This window comes from Betta splendens, chromosome 1 (genome assembly GCF_900634795.4).
Source record: "Betta splendens chromosome 1, fBetSpl5.4, whole genome shotgun sequence".
In the NCBI taxonomy this organism is placed as follows: Eukaryota; Metazoa; Chordata; class Actinopteri; order Anabantiformes; family Osphronemidae; genus Betta; species Betta splendens.
This window is the reverse complement of record NC_040881.3, coordinates 5,872,539-5,898,529: the sequence shown is the minus strand read 5'-3', so window position 1 is coordinate 5,898,529 and position 25,991 is coordinate 5,872,539. Positions and strand designations below refer to the sequence as shown.

The 25,991-nt window shown below is 41.8% G+C and overlaps 2 protein-coding genes across 7 annotated transcripts in view; one reads left to right on the top strand and one right to left on the bottom strand.

Annotated features, from left to right (window-relative positions):
* si:dkey-27h10.2 (uncharacterized) overlaps nt 1-1,234 on the bottom strand; it is a 36,108-nt gene extending 34,874 nt beyond the window's left edge. Inside the window, exon 1 of one of the 2 annotated variants that reach the window (XM_041072504.2) lies at nt 1,098-1,234. The gene's annotated coding sequence lies outside the window, so the exon portion shown is untranslated. Of the gene's footprint in view, nt 1-1,027 lie in introns of both variants that reach the window. The other variant, XM_029162191.3, reaches the window with a different exon arrangement.
* On the top strand, nt 10-25,991 carry hhip (hedgehog interacting protein). 5 transcript variants are annotated; one of them, XM_029162164.3, is made up of 14 exons: nt 1,271-1,389; nt 2,452-2,637; nt 3,914-4,106; nt 8,262-8,406; nt 9,189-9,390; nt 13,486-13,637; nt 14,725-14,898; nt 15,026-15,169; nt 15,415-15,533; nt 15,751-15,874; nt 16,689-16,834; nt 17,756-17,837; nt 23,151-23,299; nt 23,534-25,991. In XM_029162164.3, the coding sequence occupies exons 2-14, from the start codon at nt 2,569-2,571 to the stop codon at nt 23,728-23,730; spliced, it is 1,896 nt and encodes a 631-aa protein (XP_029017997.1). In that variant the 5' UTR covers nt 1,271-1,389; nt 2,452-2,568; the 3' UTR covers nt 23,731-25,991. The 5 variants fall into 5 exon arrangements, with proteins under 5 accessions (XP_029017988.1, XP_029018009.1, XP_029017997.1 ...); XM_029162155.3 differs by lacking the exons at nt 1,271-1,389; nt 2,452-2,637 and adding an exon at nt 10-820; XM_029162176.3 differs by lacking the exon at nt 2,452-2,637 and having other exon boundaries at nt 1,251-1,389.

Genomic DNA, 25,991 nt, shown 5'->3' with positions numbered 1-25,991 from the left:
AGGAAAGAGCACGGGAAAACATGTGAGCGCTCTGAGGACTTTAGTGAGACACAACTTTTATTTTCCTATATGGTTTTTGGACCACGTACATGCACAAACCGCCGAGCTGTGCTCCAAAGGAATTACACTTTAAAGGAACGTCACGGCTCTTTTGCATTTCACGGTGTTTTGACTTTTGTGTTAACAGGATATATTGCAGTGCTTTTATTTTTTAATTCCGAGTTGTATTATATAAAAAGAATAATCAATTATTTATTTTAAACACATTTTTACAGCAGTGAATCAAATTTACACCTGCTCTGACAAAATAGTACACATGTAATTTTCTTCGAAATTTGCTTCCGCAGCTTGGAAAAATATAGCCCAAATAAAACATATGTATATAAATATAGCTTGTATTTATAAATATATATATATTTATAGCATCCCAGGTTAAGTTAAGATTTCTTTTGAATAAAAGGGACAGATCTGGCATTTTTGTTATTTTTTTCATTTTTTGACACTTTTTATAGGCTCTTGGAGCATTTTCAAAGCTATGAAGCATTTGCAATTTGTGCTCGTCCTGGCCATCGCCGTCAACGTGTGGGAATGTGGAGACGCGAAATTCGGCGAGCGGGGAGAAATAAGCCCCAGGAGGAGACGATGTTACGACGGAAGCCTGCCCAAGCGGCTGAAGAAAAGGGAGCGAAAAGTGCTGCTTGACGGCAGCGGCGGCGGCGGCGGCGGCAGCGGCGACGTCTGCCACAGGTTGTATCCCCGCGTGTCCTGCTGCCCCAACAGGAGAGCCGCCTATCAGATCCTGCACCGCAGGGATGCCAGGGTAGGTGACCGCTCGTCCAGCACCCCGGGATTTTACGGCTGAAGCGCCCCGGGAGATGCGTTTGCAGCCCGTGTGTGTTGTAACTCTGCCTCCGGCTCAATTCGGGGATTTGTCGGGGGGGGGGGGGGGATTGCTCAGGGCTCTGGTTGATCTAGTCAAAATGTTCGATTTTATCCTTGCTAAAGGGAAACTGGTACGTGGCCTTACTGTGTGCGCTCACGCGCGGTTGGGAGCGTCGCGCTTGAAGTTTACGGTCGGATATGAATCGTACGAACACCTTGTCGTAGCCGAATCACCAGGCGGTGTCCGCTCGCACCGTGCGGCCGCTTCTCGATAGCCGCTCCCGGCGTGAAACCGCGCTCGTCTTCGTGGTTCGTGTTTAAATATTTACGTTTCGTCGGGCACGGCTCTAATTGCGCGTGTCCCGGCGCGCTTTGGCGTTACCATGGTAATCACTCGCCGATTTACGTTAACGGTCCTCCCCGGTACAGTCAGCTGCAACAGCCGGGGCGAGTGGGTCGTTACTAGCTAAACTACCGAGAATGTAGGAGGTCTGTTGAACGTCTTTTGTAAGTCAAACTCGCCTTTCATTCAGTTTTAGCTCCACCGGGAGCCGATGGTTCCGCTTGTGTTCTCGATTCGTTCGCTTTAAGTGCGTTTACTTTAAGGTTCCATCCCTTAATTGGCGCTAACGCGCGGGGATTAGCGTCAGAAGTGTAGGTTTAACTTGCTAACTGCTTTCGCGCTAACGGGCACGTTTCAACTGCCGCAACTGCGGTGACGCAACTGAGGTCACACAATAAACGGCAACACGTCGCTGAGGTGCTTTAACCTCTGGTAACTTTCCGATGGGGGGACGCCAGAAAAAAAACCCGTCAGCGACGGTCTGCGCCAAACTTGTAGGTTAGCGGATTCCGCTCGATCCGCACCGGTCCATTATCATGTAAACCACTCCTCGAATCATTCAGTGGCTGGGTGGTATCTCACTTTGTGTTGCGACAAAAAGCCATATTGCATCATTTAATTTGCTCAAGTCATGCAAATAAGCGGGGGGGAACGTGAATGGGACGAACTCGACTTCTCCTCCTCCCCACTACACTGCCCACACACGGAGCCCTTTCTGATTATGGCAAAAGAATAACAACAACACCATTGTGTTTGTTGGTTTCGCTAATGGGAGAAGCTGGAGAACATCACTCTCCCCCAGTCATCAGCCCTGTCCAAGTGTTAACTCTAATGCCTTTGAGAGGGTGTGTGTTCTCTACTGGGTCCCTCTGCCAACGAACTTACACCTATTCCCTCAGGACAAGTGTTTTGTTTCCCCCCGTTCCATTCTCTCAAAGCATGAGCGCTTGCAAACCATCATAGATTTATTGCATTTGAAAGACAACTTTATCTTCCGTTGTGTGATGTTGTGTATACTTTGGTTCTGGCAGTCATTAATGCGGACGTGAGAGCCGTCGTCCCCCGTGAGGCACAAAACACATATCTGAAATCGACTGAGAATCGGTTCCCGATCATCTCATTTTGAAGCCCGGTGCTTCCAGTTGTGAATTAGACCCTGACCCGCTTTAGCGCGTTCGTCCTCAGCGAGGTGTAACTGCTGAGCTTCGCTGTCGTTTCCCACCCAGCCTTTGAGCAACGCGCACGCTGAGGATTCAGCAAACGACGACCAACAAAGATCCACTTGTTCTGGTTTGGATGATGGCAACATTGGAGCCCGTCCCAGCAACATATGGACTCAGGGCATGGCTGAGAGCACACAAATGCTACTCTCCACGGACCTTGTGCCAGCCCATGGCACACGGATTCAATGGGTAATTTAGAGCAGGAGGGCAGGCATGCCCACAGCACTACATGGCATAAGTGTAGAGGGCATGGTGATGGAGGAACACGGCCGTAGCCAGCCTGGAACTCCCTTTACCAGTAATAACATAGGTGTGTTCTGCATTCAGTAGTCTGCTCAGATCAAGCCCTAAAGACTCTTTCTGTCTGCAAATGTTTTGGTGGGATTTTATTCTGCAATCAGAGTGTAAGTGTCCATATGTTGGCTCTGGTTCTTCTGGCGAAATTGACTTGGACAGACTGATAATTTGTTGATACCAGAGTGGGAATGATGTGCCTGTCTGTCTCTAAATTGGTGTTTACACATGGACCTCACACAGAGCAAAGCAATACCAGCCCGCCTGCCTGCATGGCTGCCCGAGCACTGCTGCTCTTGACCTAAAACAGATTACATTGTGTTTTATTACAGCTAATTTGTTATGTACATAATCCTGCTAATTTCTTTTGGATTTACTCATTGTATACTTTTGCATAATGATCTCAAGCCAGGCTTTGAGGCTTTTACTTGGCTTCATTCATTTCATAGTCCAGGATCTGTCATACATTGGAATTGGAATTTCAGTTAACTGTTTGTGAACCTGGGTAAGTGGGTAGTGAATGATAAGAGGATTTCTTTGTTTATTCCACCAAACATACAGTACAGGGTGTTCTAACCTCAATGTTTTAACATATTAGTAGCAAAGGATAAGGCTTCAGATATTATAAGACACCTCCATTACTGGTGCAATAAAGAAGTGCTTCTGAAGTGTAAATGGTGGCGCATTCATGCAAATTGTGGTAAAGATATTACAGACTTTGTTATGTACAGCTGCAGTGTGTGTATCTGTGCTGTTGTATCTTGAGAGTAATTGTGTTGAGAAGCTATAATTGCCTTTAGGCAACATATGCTAAGGTGGGATTGGCTAATTAAAGCTATTTAATAGGAAAATCTGGAAATACTTCTCTTGATTTATTGTCAGAGCTATTTAAACATTTAATTAAAGTCATTTATTTTGCACCTTGTTATTTGCTCTTTTACCTTTTTTTATTTTGAAAACAAAATGGCAAAAACATTTTAAGTTTTTGGGAACCTTTGAGATATTTGAAAATGTACAGACCCATCTAAAGTTTCCCTGGGGCAAGTATTATGTTTATGATGATATTATATCAAAATATCTATGATTTTAGTTTGTCAGTGCAGTGTCTATTAAGAAGTTAGTGTTAACAACTAACCATTTGAATCCTGTTCTTGATGCATGTGGTCTCCAGATTTTCTCCACCAACAACACCGAATGTGGACATCTTCTGGAAGAGATCAAATGTGCTCGCTGCTCCCCCAATGCCCAGGTGTTGTTCCACTCCTTGGACATGGATAAGATGCCACACAGGGAGCCCGATCTGCCGCGGCTCTGCCAGGACTTCTGCCGCGAGTTCTACTACACCTGCAGGGGGCACATACCAGGTAATTACACAGATGATAAGTACCATTATTTGTGACTTAAATTACAGCCCCTGTGTGGTTTTGTGGTGATATGCAAGCAAAATATACACATAAATAAGGGATGTAAAAGCAGACATTTGTTGTACTTAAGGTTTCGGAAGTCTAATTGCAACTTTAACTTTAAAATTCAAGTAATTTCTCTTTTAGTGTAAAACTCCACTTCCTCAAGAAACGATACACAGTAGTTTGGTGTGAATATTTATTTACCCAGCATTTGTTGATGAGCTTGACTCACCCCATTCCTAGGTCCTTGCCTCGCATCTTGCTTTGCATTAGTAAAATAATGTGATGGATGCAGAGCTCCAGTTTGCTGATTTGTCTGAAACCTTATCGAGCTTGTTAGGTGTAGCAAATAGCAGAGGGATAGTGGTACTTTTTAGAGCGTTATTCAGTCGAGCTGTGTTTATGGCTCCAGGTGCAGGAAGTTTTGTTCTCTTGTCTCTGTTACATTTGTTCAGATCAAGTAAGTTTATTTTAAGCAGCATGCATTTGCAAAAATGTGACTTTTCTGAAGACCTTGAGTGTCGTAACAATACACAGATTTGAGAATTTCCTGACACACGAATGGAAAATATTATATTTGCGATTTTGGGTCTAACAACAAATTTTTCATACACTATGCATACACTAACAAAAGCAGGCCCAATCTGACCAGCGCAGCAGAAAGCTTGAGTGGAGCAGAATGAACAATTTTATGAAATGTTCCTGGATACTGTTCCCCCGACTCAACTCCTGGGTTGATTCTGTATTTGGGATGCAAAAGCACCCTGGCTGTCGTCTAGACATGACTATCCAGCACACGGCCTTTCTCAGACATTAACTGTTGCCTAAATTCTTGTCTCATGCTCTGCTGTCAGTGTTTTTTTGTTGAGTAAAGTTCACATGAATCTTAACACAGATGAAATGTAGCTTTGCTGGCTCAGTCGACTCTGACTACGAGCTCTGCTATGATTGCAGTATTATTAAATGTACTACAGGATGACAGGAACCCTTCTGCCTCTAAAAGCTTTTGGTTGTCTGGAGAATTTCCTTTGAAGGGATGCAACATCATAGGTACCTGTGTCTTCAGAGTGCATACCAAGCATGATCAAACGCTCTTTTCTCCTCCAGCCAAGTCGTCTTTCAATCTCTGTCGCCACTATCTGATTAGATCTTTGGAGATTTGCAAACAGAGCAGTTTCAAGTGCACTTGTCTACAACCCACCCACATTTTATGCTGCAGTATAAGTCAAATATAAAACACATACATTCCACCTGGGTCCATCCTTGTCTGCATCTAATGGCTTGCTGGCATATCATGCACAACACTTGCACTTGTCTGGAGTTATGTTACATTCTCATAAGCTGACGGACATATGGGCTCTGAGAGTCAAACCAAAAAAGCTCAAGAGGAATCCAAAGAAGCCTCCCCCTCCCTCTCCCCCTCCCCACTGACCCCCCCAGCCCTCCACAGATCAGCATATGTGGTGACGAATGACACATTTATTTTTCTACAAAGGTTGTGTGTATGTAAAACTGCTGAAGTGCATCAAGATGTCAAGTACTTTGGGTGGGCCACCCAGGTTGTGTTGGAAGATAACCAGATGGAAGTATAACTTTAGCGCTGGGGAGCCGGGGATATGGACAGAGCTCGGTCTCCCTCTCACTCACTCTCTTTCTCTCCACCTCTCTCTAGGCTCTTCCATTCTCTGTTACTTTCTTGTCTTTATTATTTTTGGATGGTATTAGAATCACATTTCTGTCAAAGCTCACATGTACTATACACGTAAAAGCAGATTAATTAAGTGTTTTTGAAATATTAACCCAATTGATTTAAGTTATGCACATTTTTACAAAAGCAGAAAAATTAGTTATCATGCTGTCTCCATCTTTATATATTTGATGATTTAATTACACGCATAATACGGATCATGAACTGATAAGCCAGTAAATCTGCTGAACTAGAATCATGGTTAAAGGTTTTAGGAATGAAACAGTAGCCATTACAGCATCTGTAACTGTTGTGGTTCCTTCATGAAACTTCATCTTAGCACTTGATTGGACCGTGTAGTAAGCCCCTTTTTCTCCATAAAGACATTTACGGCCCTAACGCTCACTTCTGCTCAGAGGCCTCCCACCTTCTTTTCACTCCTCTTCTCCTATATCCTCTTCCCCTCTTCACTCATCCTCCCACCCTGCACCCGAGGTCCCCGGCCAGCATGGTTAAGATAACTGCAGACACAAGTGCGTGGGTGGTATAGCAAGGGCAGTGTGTGTGTTTATATGTGTGTTTGATCTTCATGTTGTGTTTAGATGTTTGAGGGGATATCCTATCACGTCCAGTATTTGGTGCGGTCAACCCTTGCGGTCGGTGTGTGGCAGGAGAGGGAGATGAAAGAAGGGACAGGGAGAGTCCTGTTTGTGTTTTTATTACTGGTTTGCTCTCCTCTGTCCTCTGAGGGATTGCTAAAGGAAACAATATTGCACAGATTGTTTTTAGGTTGTAAAGGACCTCTGAGACCCACTGCGCTCTTTGCTTTTTCCCGTGAATAATGTTGTGGCCGCACTGTCTGGAGGCAAAGCTATGTGTGATGTTTATGCTGACTACTTTTTTGCATTTAGGTAAGTCAGCAGGTCAAGAGAAAATGAGCAGTCACGTTGTATCAACTTTATCGGCTTTCTGGGTTATACTAGTAGAAAGCAGTTAGTCAGCGTTTTAGAAAATAGCAGTGCAAGCAAAAAACACGAGAAACGTTTTGTTTATTTATAATTACATGCTATATTTAACAAGCTGATTATTTCATTTCACATGCTGTGCCCATGTGTTGCTCAGTAATGAAAAACAGTTAAACCTGATTGAAGGATAGAACAAGTAGGTTTTTGTTGTGTTCTCAAGGCAAAACTATGGCCCAGTATCGCTCAGCAGCTTTCTGTCTATAGCACATTTCATTCCTTTCCTTTTGACAGTCACAAGACAGTGATAAGCTGTGATCCAGTTTAGGGCATGCCTTAACCAGTGTGAACAGAATAAAATTCAGAAGTTGATGATGATGATTATTATATCATTATTTTTACGATGATTCATTACTCAGAGTCTTAAACGTTATTCCTTGAAAAACTGAGGCTTTGTAGTTTAGTATTGTTATATCTATTCAGTTGTAAATCCTTTTTTTCTTATTTTTAACATGACTTAAAATGACTAGTTAAAACATTTTTGTTGAGCAGGTTTAGTTGTAGAACTTTATGCATGTTATAAATGTAACTTCATTACTAGGAATACTTATCAGCAAATCAAATCCTAGTAATCTATGAACTCTGTTTTGTATAATGTGTCATTCAGAATCAGGATGTACTCCCTTCAAAGTTTTTATTTGGGTCAAAGTATAACCAGTGTCATCTGTATCACACCAAGCCACCGTCCAGTTGCTCATGAGCTAGCTGATATGTGGTACTCTCATGCCAACAGAATAAATTATGGTTCTGATCGTGCCTCATTGTGCACTGCTGTAGGTAGATTTACTGTAATAATCTTAATGTCATGCAGGTTAGATATAAGGTTGTGAGTTTGCTTTCTGTTTCTATTGGCCTGCGTATCGAGGAGGGGTTAAGCTGCTATAACACCTTATACAGATTGTACATGGTGGTTTTAACAAAATATAGTACATCTTCAGTTTTGTATCGTTTGTGATTGTAACCTCATGTTAGTCATTGTGTTTTTATATATATCCTTTGAACTAGTGCACTGGCAGCATTTTATAAATTATATAATGACAAAAGGAGGAGGTGGAGTCATAGTTTTCAGCAAAGTCCTATCTAATTTGTGAACCATTCAGTTTGGCCAAGTGTTGCTTCAGTTGTTTATTTGAGGCCATTCTAGCCAGAATGTGGTTTGGCTAATCAAGGACATCATGCCTACAACCCCCTCTGTCTCTCAGTTACTGTTTCAGCTGTCTTGCGCATTCTCATGCATGCACACAGTAAAGCCACATCTTCCTGTAAAATATTAATAGGACAGTATAAGTTTGATTCTTTTTTCAGTTTAGCCATCTCTATAAGCTAAACAGCGCTCATCATCTAAGTGAGTGTGCTATATAATGTGACCATGCTGACCCTCTGCTTATCTTTTTTGTTTTCTAGAACTATTCCAAGCTGATGTGGATGAATTCTGCCAATATTATGGGAGGAGAGACAGCAGTTTATGCTTTCCAGATTTCCAGCGAAAGAAACCACAAACACAAGACTCTAACTACCTGGGAGATGTGGACATAGAAAGTATCAGCAGGTTTGTAGCCTGGTTTGTTCCATCCAGCTATGCTATAGATGGGGTGTATGCTATTATGTTGGATATGTTTTGGCTTGTACGTGAATGTGTTTCAGCCAAAGGGAAATTTCAGGCTTTATTTGTTCTTATGAGATCAGATTGAATGTTTTGTTGAAACAACCTCAATCACTGGTCCATATTAACATTGTTCCTACTTCCACAAGGAAATATAATGCCAATTCCCTTTTATTATGTGACCAAATGTGATGTGGACAAACCTCAGGATTAAAACAGCTTATGTTTCTGTTTGCTCACGGCAAAGGCAAGTAATGCAGCCAAAAGTGAATAGCAGCAATCAACATTCAGTCAAATAACTAACAACTGTGGCGCCTGGTTTGTCACTTCAGAGATTTGCTATGGTACAGGACAGTGGCCAGGTCTCTTTCTCATATTAGATGTTGAGAGAAGATGCCAAAAATATGATGACTCCTGTTTTGGGATTTAGCATTGAGTTACTTGGGTGTTTCTCACATCCAGAAAGTGTTTTACATCATGGTCTCAATATAGCATAATGATGGTGAAGTAGCAAATGCAAAATCACACAATTGTCAGAAAACAAGCATGTACACAAGTCCATAAAGACTGTAAAGCATTGTGTATTTATAGGCATATATTTATAATTGTTATTAAAAAGCCAGTAGGCTTTGAAAACGTATTCTGCATATAGATGGTCTCGATACCTTGTAACTGGATTACCCACCACCATCGTCTGTCTAACCTTTTGTACCATCCTTGTTACCCAGGAAACACAAACACAACTGCTACTGTGCCCAGGAGGTGTTGAGTGGTCTCAGGCAGCCGGTGGCCGTAGTGCACTGTGGGGATGGATCCCAGCGGCTCTTTGTCTTAGAGAGGGAAGGAATTGTGAGAATACTCAACCATGATCTGGAGTTAATCAAAGAACCCTTTCTGGACATCCACAAGTTGGTGCAAAGTGGCCTGAAGGTAGGAATCGCTATGTTCTTACTTATACTGTACAAGGAATTACAGATGTAATATGGATGTGATTTAAGAAGACGTTTAGAAAAGAAGCTGAAAGTATAACTAGAAGTAAACCGTACGTTTTCCCCATGAGCCTGTTTATAGAATGAAAAGTAAGCACCTACTGTGATTCTAGTGCTTGCTTTAGTGTGCACCTATGTAAACATGTAAGGAATATCTTTGGCCATGGCAGATCACTTGATGGTGATGCGTTCTCACCATTAGCATTAAATTAGATAATTGCACCAAACAAGCCGTCATTCATCAAATGTGATTACCCTTAATCATCACACTATTAACTGTACATACAGCACACACATTGTCTCAACGGCTACTATTTCCTACTAATTCTAACAAGATGTATTCATAGATTTCTTAATCTTTCCCATATTTGTTCAAGTAGATGTAATAACACAATGACTTACTTGGTGCTCCTGTTCATTTACAGTACTGTAAGTCTTTTACTGTACAATATTTGTGTGTAAGTTAACACTGCTTTTTTTGGCTTAAAAGGCAAATTGAGAGCAATACGCACAGGCAAGCTTGACGTAGAGCTTTGGAAATCTTTACATCAGTTTTGTTATAGAGAAACTGTATTTTCAACAAAATATGTGTTTTGTTGCACTATGGTGTCGTGTGGCATCTCACAATATCAGTTTGAAAAATCTTCAAATATGGAGATTGCACAAGCAGATGGCATAGCTGGAATGTTGAGGGGGCACACTCCCCGACAGGAAGTTTATTTGTCACGCATGCCTCCTGTACCTCCACTGACAAGACCATTTGCTTACAAAGAACCAAACAGAGCCAAGCATTTGAATATGCAACTGCACCCTGCGGGATGCGCTCCTTGCTCTGCTGAGTTTTCTTATCGTCATACAATCCAAACTGATTGTGGATAAAGTGATCATTATGACAATTAGATGTGGCTCGATCCCCCTGTACTGTCGGCCCCAAGAGTCCTATTCTGTGATGTTGGCTGCCAGAACGGGCTCCTAGCCACACAGGATGGACATGACCATGGGAGGGCTGAGGTGTTTACTGGCAACATCAACAGGATGAGACTGCCTTTATAGAGAAGGAGATGAACCCAGGAACCCAGGGGAGAAGAAGGATAGCTGGTTTATCATCAGCTCTATGCACATGCTTTGATTGTAATGTTCTGTGCTTCCTTGTGTTTTTCTGACCCTAAAATCCTTTGTTACATGAAACCTATAGAAAAAGACCAAGCATGTTTGTCAAGAACATTATTCATATGCTATTGTTCCAGCTGTAGTATTTTTGATGCTAATACTTCAACACACATGTCCACAATCCCAGTGTTGTGGAAGTTAGGACCATGACCACCTGCTTCCTCCAACCTGCAACCAGACTGTTGGAGACATGAATACTCTATAATGCCCTTAAACTTAATACAGTATGCCAATCTGATATTTCCTTTTGGGACTTGCTTGCTACTGTCCATTTCTGCATACATCTAGCAATCTATCTGTGCCTGGTCTGGTGCACAGTGTTTAGAGACCGCATAAAGTGAAGGTCGTCTTTGTTTTAAGATGCTTTGGAGGTTTCATGCTCAGATTCAGCCTCTGTGGGTACATTGATAGCATCTTTTTTTAAGAAGACATTGTTTTATAATCTCTGTGTCATCATATAACACATTATATATTAAAGCATGCAATGCTTCTCTTGTACTCAACAAAATCACTAGTTTTGCACATGTGCACTGTTTACTCTTCCCACAATCAGAGGTGGAGTCACACTCATTTTTATCTTCCTATTATCCTCAGACAGTGGGATGCCTGTTAGTGAAAGTTGCAGAGCTTGCTTTACAGTGAAATAGTTTCTGTAAATTATAAGGCTTTATAGGAGGAGGTGTGAGCATACATGCATTAAGATGTCAGTGAAACATGTATTTGCTCCCATTACCTCATAGAATGTCTTTTGGCAGAGACATGACTGTAATCCAATGAGGATCAAAAGGTGACTCGTGGACAGCTTCCCCTGCAGAATGAAAACACATAGTGTTGTGTGTGTGTGTGTGTGTCAGTGCCTCTCCTACTCGGATGGGGTCAGCATTCCATATAACACACTATGAGGTGTAAGATAATAACTGCTCTTCATCCCGGCATTTCACTTTCCCAGCTTTCAGTAGAGTGACGCCAATACTTGGACAATGCCAAAACCTGAGCCTCAGAGAACAGGAATGGAGGCAAGAGGAATGCAGCGGCAGGTGTTTGTGAAAAAACGAGGCGATAATCCCTCATGAGAGATTCCTGTCCAGCTATAGAGGAATGAAGGCCATTAAAAAAACAAATATGTTCAAGAAAAAACTGGAGGGAATGTGTCCTAGATAGACACCACAGTCATTTGAGGTGCTTGATAGGAGCTTGGGGAAGGCTGCTACTTAAAAACAATGTCACCATAAAACTATGGAGATGAAAAAACGAACATGTCTCCAGTAAGGCAAAGCATTTTACAACTTAAGCCACTCTTTATTTACACAAGTGTACATTCAAGCCCCAACTAATAAAAAATATAAATATGCAGCATATCCAAACACGCCAAGACATACAGTGTATGGTAGTAACTGGTTAAATTCATAATAATAATAATAATAAAATAAAGCAGCCATAAAATCTTAATTTAAAGCTTAAAGCCATTAAATAAGCTTTATTATGTGTACTTTCTCTAAGTCACCTTGTTAATACTCACCTTTGAGCAATTCCAAACATTTCACCATGTGTGTTGCTCAGGAGGTTTAGGATGGGACTGTCGCAGGAGTTAGACATTAGCAAGAGAGCTAATATTTCAGCCCATTTAACCATAGTGTACTTTGGTGGTCCCCCTTTGGCTCAGAGTTTAGAGCCCTTTGGAGCTGTGGTCCATGACCCACTCTAGTGAGGAGGGTTACTGCATCCTCAAATTCATCACGTCAAGGCGAGGTGGACAACTCTTCAACCCAAAGTGAATGTTTTTCTGTTTTTCTTAGTTACATACATATATATATTACTATCTTGAAAAGTATAGCACAGGTTTGTTATTTGTAGCTGTGAAAGGGTTAGAGATCACTTTATAAGAACTCTACCTGAGTCTAGAATTCTGTTTTTTCTTTTTTTGACAAGAAAAAAGTACTAAGTGTGAGAATGCTACATAAAAAGGGCTGACCTGGAATGCCTTGCCTAAGGAATGAAATGCTATAGCTGATTATTACAGCTAACTATGATGGAAGGACCACCAGGGTAGTGACAACTGATGCAGCTGCCTCCGGGGTGAGACAAAGGTTTACATATTACACAAGCAATTTAGATGTTTTCTAAACATGTTGCCAAGACAGTGGGAGTTGGCAGCTCCTTCCTTGTTTAGGTTTTCTTTTTTTTTTCTCTTTTATTGTGCTCTATTCTGCCTCCCTCCCTCCCTGCCTCCCTCTCCCTCCCTCCCTGCCTCCAACCCTCAAATTTTGTGTGAGGGGACAGGGAGCAAAAAGCATGGACTGAAGCACTTTGCACTTTTGTGCTCTCTATGAACTGTGAGTGAGCTAATAAATTCTTTCAGCCACTCAGCGTAGCATTCACGGATATCCCCCAAAGATTACACACACAAATCACTGCACAATGGGGGCCACCGGGAGGGCCTGGGCGTCACAGGGGCCCCCCAACCCTGAGGACAAGCGCACATAACCAGGCTGCAAAAAAGACTGGGGAAAGGCGGGAAGTGGGGTTTATAGAGGAGGTGCACCTCTGCTTGGAGTCAAATGCTTTATAATGGTTGGTAATGGTATGTTTAAGGTGTATGAAGGTGTGAATGAAAACAGCCAAGGGAAGAAAAACTAAGAAGCACAGACTAGCAGGGGTGTGAAATGGAATGTGATTAAAAAAGGAGATTAGAGAGGTTGAAGAATTAAAGGGAATGAGGGTGAGTGGTGTGTAAGGACTGTATGCGTTGGTCTTGGTGATGATGAAGATGACAGAGGGGGGTGATTCCAGCCCCTCACAGCCGAGCAGAAGCTAAGGAGGGACATAATTAACTCCTGGATCTTTTGTGTTTCTCATCTGACTGCAGGGCGGAGATGAAAGGGGTCTGCTAAGCTTGGCATTCCACCCCAATTACAAAAAGAATGGCAAGCTCTATGTCTCCTACACCACCAACCAGGAGCGCTGGGCCATCGGACCACATGACCATATTCTCCGTGTGGTTGAATACACCATTTCGAGGTAATGGGAGAAGTGTGTATCTTTTAAATATTGGGTGCTTATGTCCTAAAAGCACGAGAAAACCAACTGCTACAATGCTATGTTAAACACATGTCTGTTAATCACTATATGTTATTAAAGGGTAGTTATTAATACGGTCAGTAGTAACTGCAAAAGTTCTGAGACTTCTTTTCAATTAATTTTTATCATTAATTTGTTTAATTTGTTTGAAGTATTGTCAAGTATTGCCAAAACAAAGATAGTATTAGTAAATATAAAACTTCCCTGCAGCACCATTTTTGTTCAGCTATTTATTTAGAGAGTAGGTCAGCAACCTTCTGCTCAATATATAGCAGGCGCAACTCTTAACATGACAGCAATATTGCCTCATCTATACCTCACACTCCCTTCAAAATAGCCTGTGATTAAGAAAATCATCTTTTCTCACGAACGTGTTTGTGTTCCATTTTAATTTGCATAATCACAGTTGAATGTTTGACTGTATGATCCAATCATAATTACAGTGTTGCCACGTAGTCGCAGCGACTGCAGAGAATGGTCTAATAGAGAAATTACAGTTAAAGGTATTTGACGTTAGTTTAGCAGAATCTTTTTTGTTGTTTTATTTTTATTGCACGACTACCCAGAATAACACATTTTATGAAATATTGGTTACTGATACTGTGAAGCCAAATGTTCACTTAGCACTAGAAACTGTGCAACGCTTTGAAGCCTTTGTTATATCTGCAGTGTTCCACCCACCTTCTCTGAGTTAATGAGTTAGATGTAGACAAAATGTCGCCAGACAACCTTTTAAGTTGTGTGATGTTGGAATTTTGTTAGGATGTCGTGTCAGCATTTCATCAGCAACCCTCATTTATAAAATGACACCTTATACTGCAGATTGTAAGAGGTTACATTGCAGATTTTCACCTGACATTCATTAGTCACGTGTAGACCACGTTGTAATGTATGTTTTTGTTATCTGTTGGTCTATGTGGAAATTAAAATTGTTACCTCTAGTCCTCTTAAACATTGCTTTTTGTAATGAATAGTAACTAATATTTTGTCATGGCATGACTGATGCTATGTTTTCTGCTTTCTTCAGAAAAAACCCAAACCAGGTAGACACCAGGACAGTTCGAGTGCTAATGGAAGTGGCTGAGTTGCACAGGAAGCACCTTGGAGGCCAGCTGCTCTTCGGACCTGATGGTCTGTTGCATATTGTTCTGGGAGATGGGATGATCACCCTGGATGACATGGAAGAAATGGATGGACTCAGGTGAGATACATTATTCTCATAAATGATGTAGATGATGGAACTTTAATGATTGATTTCGCCAATTCTTGTCTAATACTTGTCTAGCTTGTATCATTTGTGATCATCTTTCTTGTTTGCGTGGTTGCAGTGATTTCACAGGGTCTGTTTTAAGGGTGGATGTGGACACAGACTGTTGTACATCACCTTATTCCATTCCACGGGATAACCCTTACTTCAACAGCACCAACCAGCCACCTGAAATCTTTGCCCATGGAATACATGACCCAGGCAGGCGAGTAAAACATTTAGTTCTAGACTTTTATATGGCACCCAGAAGGTCGCAGCTACAGTAGCTCTAAACTCTTCTTGAGTTTGTTTAGACTGCGTTTATTTGATGAACTGTGTTGGGAAGAAGGCACAACTTACCATTCCTTTTCTTATGGAAAACCCAGGCAGTGCCACCTTGTAGTTGGTTGCTATCAAGACATACCTTAACTGTTTCTCCACAGATCATCTTGATTTTATTGTGTACTGCAGGTGCGCATTGGACCGACTCCAGAGGGACAATGGAAGCCTCTTAATGTTGTGTACAGATGCTAGTGGCAAAAATACATCAGCAGGAAGAATACTGGAAATTACAAAGGGGAAAGACTATGGTCAGTTAAAAGTTCAGTTTTTTCTTTAAATGTATTGGCTTCATGAATCAACTTATAAAACAACATTTGCACATTTTCTACATTACTAGTCAATTTCATATTTTATTCAGTACCCAGATACATGATTGACGCTTGAACTGTTTTGATTTGTGAATAGTAATGCATTCTAGTACTTCACATGTACGTAACTTAATCAGATCTCCTCATTACTCTGCAGAAAATGAGCCCTCTGTCTATGACCTGCAGTCCACTGGAGGGGCACCGCTTGTGGGAGGCTTCATCTACAGAGGCTGCCAGTCGAGGAGACTGTATGACAGTTATGTGTTTGGGGATAGAAATGGGTACGTAAGACAACAAACTGACTCGAGTCACTACAACGCAGCTGAACATTAGGTTTTTGTTTGTGTACATCATGCCAAAAACCTGGGCCTTTCATTTGAACAGTTTGTAACGGCTCCATTTTTGCAGTTGATTCATGACTTATTAGAGACATTGTCATCCTTCAAGATCAATATGACAGACAAAAGTGTGTCTTTTGGATCTGTTGGATCTACCAAAGTAAACGGACAGAGTGGAAACAAGTTTTATGTTACTGTCACCGCTATGGCTGGGGCCTATTCAGCTCAAATGGAAATTGAACATTCCTCCTTGTGCTATTCACACTTCTTTGGTTTGTAATTCATCCCACTTTGCTCATGCCAAACACTGACACTTGAGTAAATAAAGGAAGTCAATAGCAAGAGAAAAGTACACTATCACTATCAGGAGTTGGCACTGCATTTAAAACAATGTGTGGTGTGACTCATTACAATTTGGGCACACATTGTTGTGGCTGGGTAAAGGCTCATACATGGTTTATGTATTGAAGATTGCTATTTCTGATTATTTCTGATTTTCTGATTTTTTTTATTTATAAATACGTGTACATTTGTAACAGTTATTTTGGACATACTTGACTCTGACCTATGCTTTTGCACGCTATACTGTTTTTGTGTGCTGCTTCTGTGAATTTCTCCAATCTAATAATATGAAATAATATTATATTTATAGTGTAAATTGAAGCTGTGCATATAAGGTGAAGAGCAGGTGTTTCATCACTGTTTACCTATCCTAATGACACTGCACCCTAATAACTGTGTGTTTTTTGTGCCTTAGTAACCTGCGGATCCTCCAGAAGTCTACAATGTCAGCATCAACAAGTGATGAACAGTGGCAGGAAAAACCTTTGTGTCTGGGCTCCGCTAGCTCTTGTGGCTCTACGCTTGTAGGACATATCCTGGGTTTTGGAGAGGATGAACTAGGTTAGTAGAACAATGATTTGAAAAACCTACTGGTAAAATTGGTTTGTCTCTTCGTACGGTAGATGCTCAGCCCCACTTTTTTTTGTTGTTTCCCTTCCTACATAAGTGACAGGTAGTTGACAATGAACCCTTGAGGGTTTGTTGACTTCAAACAATGGCAACATTTCATCCATTTGTGATATAGGTTTATATATTTTCATCATGAAGTGGAGATTGTATCACATGTTTGACATTTCAATGTAATATGTAGAAACGTAAGCTAATGTAAAAATGTAAACAAAAAACAAACAGCTGGCCAAGTAAAAAAGATGTTAAACCTATGTTTTGGATTGATGGGCATTCCCTTCCAAACACACCCCCGTTCTATAAAATTACCTACAAGACAGTGGTTTGCATAGGTAAGATACACAACCTTTTACTTAGTAAACTGATTAAAACAGATTATTTTACAAGTCGAACCTCTCTGGTGTTTCTGATTTAAATTAAAAATATGGTTTGGATCACCCACACGGTCATCATAAATGTTTGATCATGGTTCTAGCCAAGTCTGACATTGTATTTGAAGATTCCTGCGTTTCATCGTGGCTTGCAAACGGTGCAAGAATCATGGAAGGACTCAAAGCGTGTCCTAAGTATGGGGCCCCACAGACACATGTTTACAATTTGTCCCTTTATGGAATTTTCTTGTGGGCTTGTTCCTTATTGAATTATCCGCCTGGTTCCCAGTCATGAGTGTCCAATTGTCCCATTACACTTATTTTGTGGCAAGTGCAACATTTTAGAAACTTTAGCTACACTTGTGTACTCATGTTGTATCCTGTTCCCTGTCCGTTTGTTTCCTCTTCTTCTCTTGCACCTTGCATGCTAATTGATGCTAATTGATTATTTCCATCTGATATTTGTTCTTCTTTTTTGTTGCAGGTGAAGTGTATATTTTGGCAAGCAGTAAAAGCATGGTTCAGTCACATAGTGGGAAACTCTACAAGCTGGTGGACCCCAAAAGGTATATCCAAGAACTACAATGTCTTTATTGTGGGGGTTGGTTTTAGGTTACTTACAGTATAATAGTATGTCTGTAGGCTTTTCTGGTCTGCAAATAGGTCTTGCTTCAGTAAATTCATGATCCTTCATTTCTTGTCCATGCTACCAATTGAGACAAACTCGCCTGCAATCCCCAATTTCATGCTGGCTTTGTTTTGGTGGTGCTGGTGAGGCTAAGATAACCCCACAAACGGTATATCATAGAGGATCAGACACCCATGACGCAATCTTTTGTTTCATGCATCATGGATCTAGAGCTGATCACGTTTCACAGAAGGGGCACATATTTTATTTCTTCTTGTCCCACTTTTTTCTTTACTGCACTTACCGTACACACTTCCCTTCCACACACGTTCATGGTCACCAGAACCAGTCATCAGATCACCATCTGCTGTAGCCAAAACAAATGAGGTGCAGCAACTAGAGAATAACCATAACCTTTCATAAGGTTAGTGTAAAGTAATAGCAACACTCACTACCCAGCAGCCTTCACTGTTGTAACTGTTGCATGCTGGTTTTCGTTCAAGCTCAGCAGGTCAACTTTAGGATAGCACAGAGGCACCTGTTCTCCAAAATCTCCAATTTTGTATTTGTATTCTGTGTGTGTGTGTGTGTGTGTGTGTGTGTGTGTGTGTGTGTGTGTGTGTGTGTGTGTGTGTGTGTGTGTGTGTGTGTGTGTGTGTGTGTGTGTGTGTGTGTGTGTGTGTGTGTGTGTGTGTGTGTGTGTCATAATGCTTACCATATGCATCACAGTATTAGACATCATTCAGATAGTGATAGATCTATAAACTGTTTGTGGAAAAGCAAGTACATGTGAAAAACATTTGTCACTCAAGACCAGAAAATATGCAGACAGGGCTTGAATTCATCCCACACTAGATGGATATATAAACTTTCCTGTCTGATATATCACCATAAAAGTAAAGAACTTATTCCAAACATAAGCAGACCTTGTAATTACAGCCAATAGCTTCTAAGGTTTCGAGCTGAACCTTCACATTCCTCCTATCTTTGTACGAGGAAGGAAGTCTCGAGTGAATAAGACAGTGCTTGGGTCGTCTCCCCAATTCAAAAGTGGGATGTGTTTACATCTAACTTTCTGAAAGCACTCTCAGTCTCAATAATACAAATTTTCTTCAGGCAGATTTTATTAAACCGAAAGAAGCAGTGCAGTGGCAGCAAATCCGCATGTCTCTGAATCACGAAAGAAACGCATCCACAGCTCACTTTTGGGTGACTACAGTGCCACCCATGCAATTAATTACACCACAGATGTTTCATAGGGGCCCTGCTGGCTCACATTGTATTTATGTTTTCTGGCAAGCCTGCTGGGCTTATTTCTCCCAAGGAACAATTCTTTCCATCAGCTGATGATGGAAGTTGTTTAGTCTGTGCAGACCTTGTGGTGTTAGGAGTCCTAACTCCTAATACATTTTGGCTTCGTTATTAGGATCTTGTTACAAGGAGGGTGGAGAGGGCGTGACGGGGGAGTAAATGGGGTAACTAACTAGTCTGACCCCAGTGCGTTATCAAGTCTGGTGGTCCTCCCTCTTTTCTTGTCCATAATACAGAGACATCTGGAGCCTAGAGCTCTTTCAGAAACAGTTTTGTTATAAAGTATGGTGGGTTTTGTGGTCCAGTATAGCATCTTGCAGTGTGTTATGATCAACTGTGTGTTTGGGAACTTAGAGGGAGAAAGGAAGAATTGTTAGGGAGAGTGGTAAAGGCTTACAGAGAAACATCAGCCATAAAATCCCTCAGCAGTGTTTGTGTAAACATGTCCTGGCCAGATGACTTCATTTCTAGCTATTTGTTTGTCAGTTGGAGTACCCCTCTGATAATAAATAGGCCACCATGCATTGGAAACCATACTCAGGGTGTGTGGTATCAGGCTGTACTAGTATGACTGAGAGACACAGCACTTGTTTGTGGTACAGCTCTGGCACAGGAGTACTCGCAATAATACTTCCTCTCCAGTATATGGAGACATTTAGACGTTTCAAAGCAAAACACACCAAACAACTTCAACATACAGGATTAAAATATTAATATTATTCAGAGTGAAATGTGTAGATAATCTACGTTGTTCTGTTATATAGTATAGACAGGTATTCATGAGCTGGTTTTACTACCGGTTTTCAGTCCCATTAAGTCTGCGTTTAATACTAGTTATTTATACAGTGAAGGCATTGTATTTATGCCAGGAACAAATAATGTTAGAAAGAGCTTTTTGTTTATGAGAGAGGGTTCATACTAACAAACAAAAACATTATTAAACAGCACAAGATAGATTTGTTCCAGTCCCTCTGTGTGTATATATAATATGCCATGGGAGTCGTGCAGTAAAGTTACAGTGTTCAACAAATCATAAGGCATGATCTTGTGTCCATGCATGGACACACTCTGCTTAACCTACAGAGCCAGACCCCCTGCTGAAGCCTGTGTGAAATGCAGTTTGCCTTTCTGTTTGTTACAGCCCCTCTCCAGAGACAAGAAGGGAAAGTTGTAATGTGAAGGACCTTTCCCAGTCTAAGGTTTTGTCAGCTGCAGGCTGGACTGATTGAATTACAGTGAGCAGAGACCTTAAAAAGACATTGTGGACTTCAAATAGGGGCCTGGGACCTCCTTTGTGAGGTCCATTAGCCATGGAAGTCACAAATCACTGGGTGCGCAGGGGAGGCCGTGGGTGCTCGTGTGTGGATATATTAATCTGTGTGTGTGCCTCTGTGTTTTGTGTGGGTGGTGGGCACGGCACACACTAACTTGCACATTTTTCAGCTTGTGTGAGCGCGTGGTACGCTAGCTTTCAGCACGCTGCAGAAAAAAAGTCTGTTCTTTATTTTCCCATCCCTTCTAAATCTTCCTGCATCGCTGCTGTGGTCCTTCCCTTGACAAAGCTTCTTGCCAGTCCCACTGAATAGCCCCGCTTTCTACAATACACAGTAAATTTCTTGCACAATTAAAACAAGGAATGAAGCTACAAAAGAAGCCCCCAGACAATAGAGTCAGATGACAAAACAGCAAAAGGGACCACACTGGGCCGTTTGATTAAGCCATTGTTAGTAGTCACAATGTACACCACTCCACAGCTCTTTTCTCACATATACCTCATGTCAGTCAAACAGGCCCCGTGAGCCAATAAGCTAAACACACACATACACACTGACAAACATAATCAAACAGAGCGGGAACAAATTTGAGACACCGCGTTCACACAGCTCCGATGGCAAAGACCTGAATGGACGTCAGTGTTAGGATATGTTAATGTTTAGCTGATGAAGGGCAGCAGACTTTACCAAAGGCCAGCATCAGTCGACCCAGTCTGCCTTATCTGTGCAGCCAAGCAGTAACTCATGGACCTGTGCACGTCACTCAGGTTTCTCATCCTCCTCACGTCAGGGACATTTCCGCCCATGCGCGTGTCATGTTTACGCCGTCATCATTTCACTCTGTCGTTGCTTCTACCTATTTGGTGAGCTGTGTCTCTCCTCTCCCACTCCCTCGCTTTCACACATACACCACCCCTCCCAAAGTTGATAAATTCCCACAGTGGCTGTTGACCCAGCTGCCTTTGTCAAGTGGCGCTACCAGCAGGTGCTGTTTTCACAGCCACCCTGGCAGTCATACAGACTGTTTAGTAGCGCCGCTGACCCCTGCCTACTATTAACAGTGTTCGCTACAGACCCCCCAAATCCCCCAGAGACTCTTACTCTTTCTCCCTCTCCGTCTCTTTCTGTTTGTTTCCCTCCTTCGTTTTTTTCAACTACATGCAGCCTGCCACAACAAAAGCCAGTACGGATAGAGCCTGGAGTAGGCTGCTGATGGGAGCATGGGAATCGACCCCCCCCCCCCCACACACACACACACAACGCACACACACACACACACACGCACACACCTCCATCTTGTAAATTTTAGGCAAATTTAGCCTGGACACACAAAGTACTGTCGCTGCTGTCAGTTAGTCTGTCGGAGTGCTTCCAAACCTTTCTAGTTACAACAGTAACTAAAGCTCTTATCACAGACGCATCTAGTCACTGCTGATAAACTTATTTGTTCCAGAATTACTTATATAATGCATGTATACACTCACACCCAGCGTGCCTCCCGCTCCTCATGCTGTACCAGCATCAGTCCAGAGGCTTCCACTTAGTTTGAATGTTTGATGAGGCACCTGTGTGCCTCTTATGTCACAACACAATGCAACACAATGCTTGGTGTGTTCTACAAATGCAGACACAGACATACAGTATATACTGTGTATTTACAGTATATACTGTGTATTTACAGTATATACTGTGTATTTACAGTATATACTGTGTATTTACTGTGTGTGTGTGTGTGTGTGTGTGTGTGTGTGTGTGTGTGTGTGTGTGTGTGTGTGTGTGTGTGTGTGTGTGTGTGTGTGTGGCCAACAGGCACTAACAGACGCTTCACATTTGAACCTGATTACGCTCTGGTCATATTATTTCCAGATTTGTGGAGCGTGATATGAAATAATTCTGATGCAGCCCATTTGCCGATGTGCGTGTCTGAATGTTTGTCTTAATACGGAACGATGACAATATGTCTGTTTGGTATTGAGACTTTACACATATGGTGTGGAGATGGTTGTGTTTGTGTGCGTCTGCATTTTCCAAGTTTATATCTGTTGGCACCTCCTGTGCTCCGTGTTGTTCTTCAAATACAGAGAATTTAAGCAAAGCATCAGTCGAAGTAATGGAAACCCCAACCCTAACATGGCTGTTGTCTCTACGGCTTGGATACATCTTGGATGTTTTATTCACAATTGGCATACTATGAATATGAACATCTGACCAAGTGAAGGAAAGCTGCACAAGTTACTAGGATAAAAAAAGTGTGCCAATCTGCAGAGTCCTTCTTATTCATAGTGGCTGTCCAACATATAATCACTTGTCCTCTCTCTAAAAGATTTGTAAGGATGTCCTGTATATCGTCTGGGAATAAATTGCTGTTTGAAGTTGCATGTATGTTGTAAACCATACAGCTCTACAACTTAAATATTTCCTACATTAATAACACACATCATTACATTGTATGTTTGTGTAGCTCCGTCGCGACTTGACCTTTTGTCTGATATCTTACAAATAAAAAAATAGGTGTGTGTGACTTCCCACTGAAAGGCTTAGACTGCAAACACACACACACACAGTGTAACTCTTCTGAACAGTAGTGAGCAATAATGAGATCAATGCCATGCGAAGCTTGTCGTCCACATACTAACTCTGGTTCTTCCCTTGAACAACTGTTGCAGACCTCATGCTCCCAAGGAATGCCAGCGTCAGGTGGAGCCTCCAGAGCTGCTGATGACAGCTTGTTCCCGACACTGTAAGAACGGACACTGCACTCCCATTGGCAAGTGCTGCTGCAGCCCCGGCTGGGAGGGCCCTTTCTGTCGTGTTGGTGAGTAACTTTGACTAGATCCTTATCTGCTGCTTTCAAAGTAGCATCATCTGGAGAAGCACCCACGTGTTGTTGCTTTCCAGATGTGTAAATGAGGTTTAGTAATGTACAACATGCACAGTAGGCCTGCAACAAATTTTCTTATAAATCATCAAAGGCTGTTTGATGTTTGGGGACTTTGGACTCATCTTTTCTGTTCTCGATCCCCTGTGTTTCCGCCTCTCTGTGAGGTAGCCAAATGTGAACCAGCCTGCCGCAATGGAGGAGTGTGCATGGAACCCAACAAGTGCCTGTGTAAGAGTGGCTACTCTGGTGGCCAGTGTGAGAAAAGCGAGCGGGGAATGCCCAACGATCAGGAAAAGGACGGCATCCTGGACCACATCATTGACATGACCTCGTATCTCCTGGACCTGAGCAGCTACATCGTATAGGGGTACGCAGAGGGGGCTGCTCCCCACTGGCGTCCTCAAGTTGACACAAGTCTACCTACCACCACCAGCAGACTCTAACAAGGTCCACGATGTGGTCACTTTATCTCTGTCATACCCACACAAGAATGTACACATACACACAGATACACATGCAGGAGCCCTGTTAGACTGCTTGTAACCCACATCACCAAACTCTTCCTGTTTCGCCTATAAGCTACTTGCTCTTGAGCATCAGGCCTGGCATCCAAGCCGTGTTCACATTTCAGAGAGACCTGCATACAGCAGAAAGATGATTGACAAGCATTGCCAAGTTATGGAAGCTCCACTAAGACATTTTCCACCCCATTCAGAAAATGCTCACCCTCTACAGGAACAGGAACTTCACAGGAACAGACCATTTTTACCTCTGGATCTTTTCAGGGGTGATCTGTTGCCCTATTAAGACCCCTGAAATATGGAGTGAGGCATTTCAGCAGAGACGGGTGATTTTTCAGATGTTCTCCTAGGATTCAAAAATGTGAGGAGTGATGTGACTGAAGATCCAAGTTGTGTTCATGGCTAATTTAAAACCCAGCCAAATAAACATGTACATACAGTACACAGGCTTTGACGGGACCCTGCGCCCCAGCTTCAGCTTCAGAACACAGAGGTCGTGGGTCACAAAGAGCCCACAGTGCTTTGTGCTACTTTTTTCTTATGGCCCTAGAAATAATCTGTGTTTTCTCACTTACAGTAGCATGTTGTATATCAGTTTGCAGGCGCATTGTCATAGTATGCAGCATGTATACTTTGTGTTGCTACACTGTTGTGCTGTCAGTGTACAGAATGGATCTACAACAGAGGATACTGTCATCGACTCAGTGAGAGCAATGTACATCCATCACAGCCAGTTTTATATCTAAATGATGTTATTGGCTCCCATGCACTGTATTGATTTCTAATTTTGTTCACTATTATTCAAAATGAACACACTCGTTCATTAAAAGGGCAATGAGTGGTTTCACATTCACAGACTCGCATGAACACACGTATGGTCTAACAAACTCCTTTCATTTTGTCAGACACTGAAGTTGAACCTGAACTCAAAACTACAAAGGGAAGATATAGAGCAGTGATGTACATTTCCAGTAGAGCTTACATGAGTACTACTTAGCATTGCAAAAACTATAGCATTACTATTGTTATCATAGAGGAGGTTTTATTTTTTTAAGCTTAATAATATATGGGAGAAAATGGTGTTTATAGAAAGCAGTTTTACACTAAGCTTGTCAGTTTATGCCATTTCATGTTTGTGTACTTATCCATACGCAGCTTTTAAGAAAGATTTAAAGACACATTTCTTTCTATTATGTTTTTTCAACCCCACGGTAAAGTATTGCATGTCTGTGCCTGCATGGAGTAATTCGGAGCAGTTGGCGTCCATCTAATTCTTTACCCTCACATGTGGTTTCATTACCACTGTCTGAAATGTGTGTCTGTCTTGAGATGATCAAAGATCCCGTGGGGCCACCAAGTCACTGTGGCAGCAGCTCACAGTCAGATAGATCTTATCTGCCGAGACCAGTTTGAACATTAACCTGAGGATCTGTGTAATGAAGATACGTTTAAAAAGAAAATGTCTAGATGGAACGTGCTTCAATTAGCAGCTGATGCCTATATGTCAAAAAGCCAGTTCCACAGACTATTGTCTGGAGCTGTGTCTCTTCATGTGTCAGACAGCATGCACACATGCACGCTCCTGTGCTTCCAAGAGCTCTACATCTGATTTGTCATTGAATTTTATCACAGCCACCAGTTACGTTTAATGTGTCAAAGACAAACTGTTGTAATTTTGCTGTTTCCCCAACTTTTAATTTCAATGGCAAGTTTCTAAATGTCATGGTTAATTGAAGTTCAGTCCATAAAAGAAATGCATGTTGTTCATCTCCCGCCTCACTTGTGTTTGCTAAAACAAATCAACTCTACCTGGTCTAGATGAATCAAAACGGAATTCATGCTGTAAAATGGAAAATTATCATTTTTTTAGCACTTAATGTGAAGTTGCATCATAGCTGCTGAGATGACGTGGTGTGAATAGAATAACCATTTTCATTATTTAAGTAGTTACACAAATAAAATAATTATTTAAGTTCTCTGTTGTTTCTACCATTGTACTGTATGTGACATTTTTTTTATTCCTGTATTGTAAATAAAAGTAGGGATAACTCTGTTTCTCCTCAGAAATATCAATATGTCTATTAAAATCTATAGCATGTGTGAAA